Source organism: Grammomys surdaster, unplaced genomic scaffold (assembly GCF_004785775.1).
Source record: "Grammomys surdaster isolate TR1022 unplaced genomic scaffold, NIH_TR_1.0 348, whole genome shotgun sequence".
Lineage (NCBI taxonomy): Eukaryota > Metazoa > Chordata > Mammalia > Rodentia > Muridae > Grammomys > Grammomys surdaster.
The window spans coordinates 285,698-295,003 of record NW_021604767.1 but is presented as its reverse complement, the minus strand read 5'-3'; the positions used below and the strand labels follow the sequence as shown (position 1 = coordinate 295,003).

Below are 9,306 nucleotides of genomic sequence, written 5' to 3'. Positions count from 1 at the left end.
TCCCTGGTCCCCTCCTCCCTGGTCCCCTCCTCCCTGGTCCCCTCCTCATGGGTCCCCTCCTCTCTGGTCTCTTTCTTCCTGGTCCACTCCTCCCTGGTCCCCTCCTCCCAGGTCCCCTCCTCCCTGGTCTTCTCCTGCCTGGTCTCCTCCTCCCTGATCTCATTCCTCCTCCCTGGTCTCTTCTGCAGCCCTTTCTCATTGTCCCAGCACAGCAGCCAAAGCTTTGTTAAGATGTAAGTGAGATCCAGTAACTCTGAGCAATGTCCGCTAATGATTTTCCGTCTTACTGAGAGTAAAAGCCAATTGTCCTGCCTATGATTTATAAGGCCTCTCAGACTGCCTTGCTGCTATCTCTGACTTTATCTGATGCTCTCTCATCTGCTCTCCACTCTGGACATATTGGCTCCTGTATCACTTGCCAAATCCATATATTCATTGAGAGCATACATTTCTATGGAACACAGAGGGTTTTGGTTGGTACTATAGAGAAAAGGGCATTGTGATCAGTTGGGGAATGCCATGATAGACAACACTGAAGATTCTATTACTGCAGGAATGAAATTAACATAGATTTTAGTATTGTCCACTTTGAGTAATTATGACATCTGAGACAAAGCAGTGCTTTTTTTTTTTGGAATCTTATGCATGTTAGGAGCTGTTACTGTGGAATATTTTATTCATTCAATTCTTTTATATACATACTAGGCTCTCATTATATTCCTGGTTCATGCAAGGCACCATTTGAAGAATGAAGAATATAGGATGAATGGTATTTCTTATTAACCAGTGGGTTTGTCATGGTTAAGACAAAGAGACCCACAATTAAAGATTGGAAGCGAGGAACATCCAGGGGACACTTAGTGTACTTTAGAGTAACAAAGGAAGACCTGTGGGAGATCTTATCTAGGTTAAGTTATAAAAAATAAGTAAGTACTGCTTAGGTGAGGGATGAAGGAACAGGCTTTGTACAGGGGAAATGCAGCAAGTGGAAGGCTCTAGAGGTCACACAATGAATGAAGTGAATATGTGTTTTACAGTAGACTTATACATAGAACAGTCACCTGAGAGATGCCTTGGAGACCAGATCCTGGTGCACTGAGCAGGTGTTGCACTCTATGGAATTTGGGCTCTATCTTGAGAAGAATTCACTACTTTGAGGGAAACGGACAGCTATTGGTTATTTATAAACAGATTTGTGTTAGAAAGATGCCATATCTATACTGCAGGGAAGGATGGGTCAGTGTATGAAGCAATCAGGTAGGGTTTTGAGAGAAGCTTACAAAAGGCAGTTTCTGGGAAGATAGAAATCATGAATTGAGGTTTGGATGTGTCTGAATACCTGTTTGACAGAAAGATGAATGGAAGATATATTATTGGGGTAGTTTTTTAGCCTCTGAAAACTTCATATAGGAAATTAAGAGTGAAAAAAAAAACTTAAAGGTTTATCCTGCATAGTGATGGCATGTGACAGATGGTGAAGGAAACTTAGAGAGGCAGGAAGAAGGTCAGACTCAAAGGGTATTTACAGGATTGGAGTTGTGAGGGGAATGAGCAGCTTCAATGGTGCAAATGAGTCACACAGGACTAGTTGGCATCCTTGCACTTAATGTCAGGGAGGTAAGGTCTCCAGTAAGATTGCAGTGGGTAGTGAAGGCGGAGATGCAAGCTAAGGTGGGAACTGAAAGAAAATGGACTGAGCTCTCATTTGGAGGAGTGGCTGTCTTTAGAAGATAAAATCATCTTTATTTTCTCTGTGTGTTTGGCTCGATGCTACAGGTATGCAGAGAAGTGCCTAGCCTTCTGAAGACATGCACCCAAGACCCCTGCTCTGCCCTACAGGCGAGGATTGCTGGTAAGAAAGCATATGTTCTTTAAGAGTTATTTTTATCAACACTGAAAAACTTACAGTGTGAGCATCCTATTAGAACTTACTGTAAAACATCACACAATTGCTGTTCATAATCTGAATTCAGACTGTTTGGATGCTCAGCATGGGGAAAGATTTGTCATTCCCCGAGTTAAAGATGTACCTGGTTGGCCATGGGTCCTGCTGAAGGACGGAGAGGGACTAGGTGGAAAATATTGAATTAATTTAATAGAGAGGTGCACCTTTTCAAGTCATCGGGTGTAACTTGCCATGAGAACAGGTGTTTAGTGTGTATAATTTGGTTCTGATCATGGGATTTTGATCCCATCAAAACCCCTGATCATGGGGTTTTGAAGGCTGCATCGCCCAGGAAACCATGCACCAGCAAATATTATTTCCTTAGTTATGGAGAGCATTGTGTATTTTCTCATGATTCCTGCTTATTTCCTTCTATTTCTGTCCCAAGTAGATCATATAGCCATTGTCACTACTGCCTAGCTAACTCTCCTACCCACTGTGTTCTGCTTCCTGTCTGTAGTGTTCAACTGTGACTAACCCCAGCTACCCATTCCTCTTTGCCAGCTAAGGCTGGAGGCTGGGGACTTTCTCACTGTTGCTCTGTGCCCTCCACATCTCTCCTTCCCCTCCTTCAACTCTGCCTTCCATCCGCTGCCTTCTATCTGGGGTCACCTTTTCTGTTTCCACCTCTTCTTCTCTCCTTCTTCTCCTTCTTCTCCTCCTCCTCCTCCTCCTCCTCCTCCTCCTCCTCCTCCTCCTCCTCCTCCTCCTCTTCCTTCTCCTCCTCCTCTTCCTCCTTCTTCTTCTTCCTTTTCTTCAAAAACAATGTGTATTCCCTTCTTGATATTGCAGACTTGTTTTTGACACAGTTTGTGTTCTGTATTACTTATTTTCCCCAGCACCTTGCCTTGCAAATCCCTGTGGCCTGATTTGTCTTCTTGATTATATCTGAAACACTTGAATTAACATTTTGTATCTCTGTATCTCTGTATCTCTGTATCTCTGTATCTATCTATCTATCTATCTATCTATCATCTATCTATTTGCCTATGTATGTATATTTCAACAATATAATCTATGTATGTATCTATGTCTGTATGTATGTATATACCTATGTGTCTGTCTCTTGTCTCTGTATCTCTCTGTCTCGCTCTGTCTCTCTCTCTCTCTTTCTTTACAGTTCCAAGACCATAAAGAAACAGCTTGCTTCACTAAGTACAGCTGAAGAGTTTTATCTTTTAAAAAACATCATTATCACAAAGGAGCACAGAAACATTTTATACATCCTTAGATGTATAAAAGACCAACAAAACAAGAACAAAAACAAAAACAAAACCAAAGGACTGGAGAGGTGGCTTAGTGTCTAAGACTATTGGCTGCTTTTCCAGAAGACCCAAGGTTGATTCCCCAACATACACATGGCAGCTTGTATCCATCTTCCTGGGGATGGCCTCTTCAGGCCCCTGTGGGCAGCAGGAATGCACATGATGTGAATGAATATATATGTATATCTCCAGACAAAACACTCATACATGTAACAGAAAGAAAACATTTATCCAATCTTTGGAGAAGACAAGAATTTATTTTAAAACGTTTGGAGAGCATGTGAGACCTCTCTGCCCACTGTGAAGGTGAAGATGGATTCCTCTGATAAAAGGAGTAAATAAAATCAAATAAATCAAATACATAAAGAAAAATAAAATAAAAAAAAATAAATCAAATAAAGAATAAATTAGTAAATAAGAACAATAATAAATAAAGCAATAAGCAATATTAAATAAAACAATAAATAAACAAATAAAATAAAACCCTAGGAGGATAGCCCCTCTCAGAAAGATTAATGCATTTGGTTTCCTCGTTTGTTAAGATGTAAGTAGTTACAAAGTAGAGGACTTAGGGAGGAGTAGAGAGAGGACGGGAGGACATACACATTGCAAAAATAGAACACAAGAAAAAAAATAGCCCAGACAGTGGCATTGCTTTCATCTCAGAGGCAAGGGGTTATATTTTCTTCCAAATTGATAAGGAAGCAGATTCTAAACAAAGAAACAAAAATCAAACTAAAAGTCACAGTTACCAAATATACCAATTTGGTTCAGAAGCATGAAAACACCTTTGTTAGTAATACGTCCATTGCAGTAATGGAAGCAGGTGTGTACCAAGGTGAGCCCTGTTGATGGAGATGCAGGATGTTCAGCTGGCTGCTGGATATGTAAATTCCATTTTGCAAAAAGATTAAATACTTGAATTTCAAAATGTTGGCTGATCCAGTGATTTTACTTTGGGAAATCTCTGCTAAATTGGAGATTGGAAATGTGGAAAATGCTATACACAAAAAGATTCTTTCCCTTTAAGCTCTTCAGTAAAGAATGGATTTTAGGAAAATTCTACATGTACTGCTCAATGTGTACCTAAAAGGAAGGGTGTTGTAAAAGTCAGTGAATATTGGTGTAATTTCTTATATAGGTGTTCATACTGTGCTTAGCTAAGAATGAGACATGCAGTTCAGGTGTGTTAGCATGGGCTTTTAATCTCAGAACTCAGGAGGCAGAGAAAGATGGATCTTTGAGTTTGAGGTCAGCCCAGTCTACATAGCCAGCTAGGGCTATACTTGGAGAACCTATGTCTCAGAGAGAGTGTGAAGGAGACAGAGTCAAAGAGACAAAGAACTAAAATAAAATATGAATATGCTATAAACTTAAATGAAAAGAACAGAAAAAGTAGGAATCAATTTGCTTTGTAATTAAATAAGGTATCCTGACCCAATGAAATTGTACTTCTAATTTATCATGGTGTGTGTGTGTGTGTGTGTGTGTGTGTGTATGCGTGTGTGTGTGTGCGCACGCGCGCACGCTTTGTTTACTGCTTTATTTTTTGTGTTAATGTTGATTGTATGTGCATTATTGACTGCATGGGATTTTGAGAGGGCCTTGTGTATTGGATCTATGGCTATTAAATACATGTGGTTATTTTAATCCATGCCGTTTCAACATAAAAATAACTTCTTAGAGAAACAGTTTTACTTACATACACATATGTGCATGCCCTCACTCCACATCTTAACCATTGCATCCTGTTGATTATTTTTGGTTTGCTGCATCTTTTGTTTCAGCTCATCCCAATGTCCAAAAGGTGGTGCTAGTATCATCTGCAGCAGATGCTTCCCTGCGTGGCCCAGAGATCTCAGTTCCTGCTGATTTGGATAAAACCATCACAGAACTGGCTGACTGGCTGGTATTGATCGACCAAATGCTGAAGTCCAACATTGTCACTGTGGGGGACGTGAAAGAGATCAATAAAACAGTTTCCCGGATGAAAGTAGGTGCAGAATGTAAAGGCTTGCCAGGGCAGTACCCTCTCCTTAGGTCTCCTTTGTTTATCCTAAATTCAGAGAAGACAAGCTTTACAATATTCCTTATCTGCCAGGCAGCCATCCAGGGCTAACTACAAAGAATAAAGCTTTTCTTGTGTTAGCTCAAGTTGATGAAATAGAACTGAAGGCTCAGTGAAAAAGTCTAGCATTGATACCATAAAGCTGGACACTGCATAGCTGTAAGCTACTGTTCCGTGTAATGCCCAATGCAATATAGAATATTTGCTAAGCCTATGTTTTCATTTTAGGTTTTATAATGAGTTCATTTCTGATCTTAGAAATGAATGTCTTCTGATGATAATTGTATCACATATACGTTCATATCTGATATAGAACAGGTACACAAAGAGTCAGTAGCAATCATTGCTAATGTTTTCAGAACATTTTTAGTGAGAGTTCCTTGATTTAATTTCCTTAGACTTGATGTAACTGAGCTGGGGGAGACATGGAGGGGGCAGATGTCTTTCCTGGTTACTCTGCTGGTTCATGGTATTTTCTTCTTTTCCATACTTAGTATATGCTAGACTAAGCTATAGCTTATCTGTTATAGAGTAATACTGAAAATAATATTTTAGATAGAAATGCATAGTAAAATAGTAGTTATTGCTAGCATCTACTAAGTGCTTAATGTTTGCTGAATATTTTCTTACTTTCACATGTATTATCTTACCTATATCATAACAATCTGGTATGGTAGGGGCTGATTCATTCCCATATCACCAAGAACTTTGAGTTTTAAAATTAGTGGTTCTCAACCAGTAGTTCTCGATCCTTTTAGGGTCGCCTAATACCACTGGAAAATAATACATTACAATTCAAATTATGATAGCTAAATTATTGTTTTGAGGTAGCAACAAAAATAACGTTATGGTTGGGGGTTTGGTCACCACCACCTGAGGGTATTACAGGGTTGCAGCACTGAGAAGGTTAAGAACTGCTGTTTGAAGAGGTCAAGGAGGTGCGCACATCAAGGAGATGATTTTCTCTGACAAAATAGTTTCTACTAATTGTCCCAGGAAAGTGTTAGCCACACGTTAGGGGAGAGGAGGGGCTGTTTCAGTAGCCATGGGAACTGGAGGTGGGAAGATGAGATATAAACTGAGTACCATTCTACGGTAGGGGCAGGAGGCAGGGGCTTAGGATTGATAAAAACTTTAGGGTCAACATTTGTGCAAGAAGTGTTTTTCTTTTTGCTTTGGAAAAGGTAACATAGTTCAAAAGCTGTGCATAGCCCTGGGAACTTATGAGTCTGTAAGCGATTGGCAAGCATGGTCTGTCATTTCTTTTTGGTTTCTGATTCGTGGCTGGGAACTGTTGATTACAGTGCTTTGCTTTAGTAGAAGACGAGGATGGCTAGGAGGCAAGAGATGCTTAAATCAGGGAGAAGGGCCCTTCAGGAGGGGCTGCAATGCTTAAGTCAGGGAAATGGGCCCATCAGGAGGGTGAAATGCTGCTTCATTTGGAAATACTTGCTCCTGTAGGAGTGATTGAGGCCTAGAGAAGTAGTTTGTCCATAGGGAGCCGGCTGGACAGATCTTTTGACACACTGTTTGTACCAACTGTGAATTGTGTTCTCTAATCTTTTTGGTATTTATTGGTTCTAGAATTAGAATAGACTCTTCCTGGAATTCTTAGCCCTCACTGTATTTATCACCTAAGACACATAGTCCATGAAAAAAAGGGTGGTTTATTAAGTTGATTCATTTGCAGTTACTGTAATTATTGCTTTTCAAATATGCCATTTTTATCTCTGTATACCAGTGATTCTCAAACGTTCTCATGATGGGCCCCTTTAATACAGTTCTATCCATAACCTCATTTTTGTTGTTACTTTATAACTGTAATTTTGCTGCTGTTATAAATTGTAATGTAAATATGTTGGGAGATGGAGGCTTGCCAAAGGAATTGTTAACCCACAGGTTGAGAACCACTGTTCTAAGGGACCCACATATCGATATAGAACAGGTACAAAGGAGTCAGTAGCAACTATTGCTAATGTTTTCATAGCATTTTTAGTGAGAGTTCCTTGATTTAATTTCCTTAGACTTGATGTAACTGAGCTGGGGGAGACATGGAGGGGGCAGATGTCTTTCCTGGTTACTCTGCTGGTTCATGGAAGACCTGAGATTTGAACCCAAGGCCTCTGACTCCAAACCTTTGCTACATCAGTGAAGTTTCATTTCCTCTTAGAGGAAGAAAACCCACCGGGCTACATGGTCAGGGGCTTGTCTTATGATCCCCTTTGATCTTGTCTCTTTGCAGATCACAAAGGCTGATTTAGAACAGCGCCATCCTCAGCTTGATTTTGTATTTACGTTGGCCCAAAATTTGAAAAACAAAGCTTCCAGTTCAGATGTGAGAACAGCAATCACAGAAAAATGTAAGTTTTAAAAAAATGCCCTTCATATTATCAGCCACTTTCCTTACCCCTTGTAAACATGTCTTCAGAGATTATTCTACTAGAAATCAATGTTATTTGCTATTTGGAACTCTTCTTTTAGAAAACATTACTTCTCTCTTTCTCTCTTTTTTTTTCTTCAATTTTTTTGACAGCCTCTTCATACCTATACATCCCTTCTGAACGCTTATACACTTAATTTTTTTCTCTTATGTTAAGATTTCTTTTTTCTTTTGAGACATGACTTCTCTGTGTAACAGAGCCATGGCTGTCCTGGAACTTGCTTTGTAGATCAGGTTGGCCCAGAAGTCACAAATATCTGCCTGCCTCTGCCTCCCGAGTGCTGGGGTTCAGGGCATGCACCGTCATGCCTGGCCAACGCTTGGATATTTTTTAAGTCAACAAATGGAATAAAGCTAGTCAAACTTGTAATCGCTATAAATGAATTCTGCCATTGTGCCTTACTCACTGAAACTGTCACCATCTCTTTTAAACTTACATGAGAATTCACTCCATAGATGTGTTGTGATTGGCTCTCATATGGGGATGTGTCAGTTAAAAAGAAAATTAAACAGCCGATAAAATCAACACACTAACAAACCAGTGTCCCTGTTTGGAGTTAGTGTTGGAGCTGAGGATTCTGTGTCTGTATTGTACACAGAAGCAAGTCTGGATTCTCTTCAACGCTGTCTGGTGGCCGTCATAATCTTTCTCCTCAGCCCCCGTCCCTTGCAGATCTGGTCTGCTCTGGATCCCTGTTGAAAGCCCCTTGACATTTCTAGCCGTTTAATCTTGTTCATTCTTGTCTTCTTCTCTCCAAACCCCAATTTTGGTCTTTTCGTGGGAAGAGATTGCTCAGCCACTAGTGTGTCACCCCCTTTGTGAATCCTTCCCACCCACATATGTTCCCCAGCGGACTGTGTCTTCTGTCTTTAGCTCTTGCTACAGCCTCCTTCTTCATAACTTCCCTCTAGATCTCTTAGGTACTTTGTCTTTCCCATGCACAGACCGTGAGTATTCACCTTTCTGGTCTCTGGTCCTCCCACTAGGCAGACTGTGAGGGACTCATTTAAATACATATGAGAATATAAACGGCGAGTAAAGTTGAATTTTTCTTGAGGGATGGCATTCAGTTATAGGGATAATAGATGGGTTTAGCTTTCAAAATAAATGGAGTGAAGTGGTTCCTGAAGGAGACAATTAGCTGGGGACTCTGAGTGATGGATGACATTGACTTCATTCTACTTAAACAGCCACTTTCCTTCAGTCTTCCTGATTTTGATAATTGATTGATTATGGATCTTTTATGGTGGAACAGTCTGATATGAGGGAGCATTCTGGAGTCATCTTTCCTCCTCCTCTTGGTGGGACATTTTCTCTGTTCCCAGCCCCAGACCATTTCCAGCCACATTCTGCTTTTCTTCTGATCATCTTATCAGGACTTATTTTAATAGATTTTCTTTATTCATTTTTCCTTTTTTTTTTTTTTTTTCTGAGCAAGTGGGCTGCTGGCTGGCATCAGGATGTCAAGCACATACAGTGTTGCAATTGAGCCTAGGGACTTCTGCATGCTAGGAAAGCACTCTCCGGGCTGAGCTGCAACCCCAGCACCCTCCCTTCCTCCCTCCCTCCCTCCCTCCCTCCCTCCCT

At 40.5% G+C, this 9,306-nt stretch overlaps 1 protein-coding gene across 3 annotated transcripts in view; it reads left to right on the top strand.

The window, feature by feature from the left end:
• Utrn (utrophin) overlaps nucleotides 1–9,306 on the top strand; it is a 429,847-nt gene that overhangs the window by 163,186 nt on the left and 257,355 nt on the right. For all 3 annotated transcript variants that reach the window (XM_028779235.1, XM_028779234.1, XM_028779233.1), the window contains 3 exons: nucleotides 1,777–1,852; nucleotides 4,998–5,203; nucleotides 7,521–7,638. In XM_028779235.1, coding sequence (XP_028635068.1) covers nucleotides 1,777–1,852; nucleotides 4,998–5,203; nucleotides 7,521–7,638 — 400 coding nt within the window. The remainder of the gene's footprint in view (nucleotides 1–1,776; nucleotides 1,853–4,997; nucleotides 5,204–7,520; nucleotides 7,639–9,306) is intronic.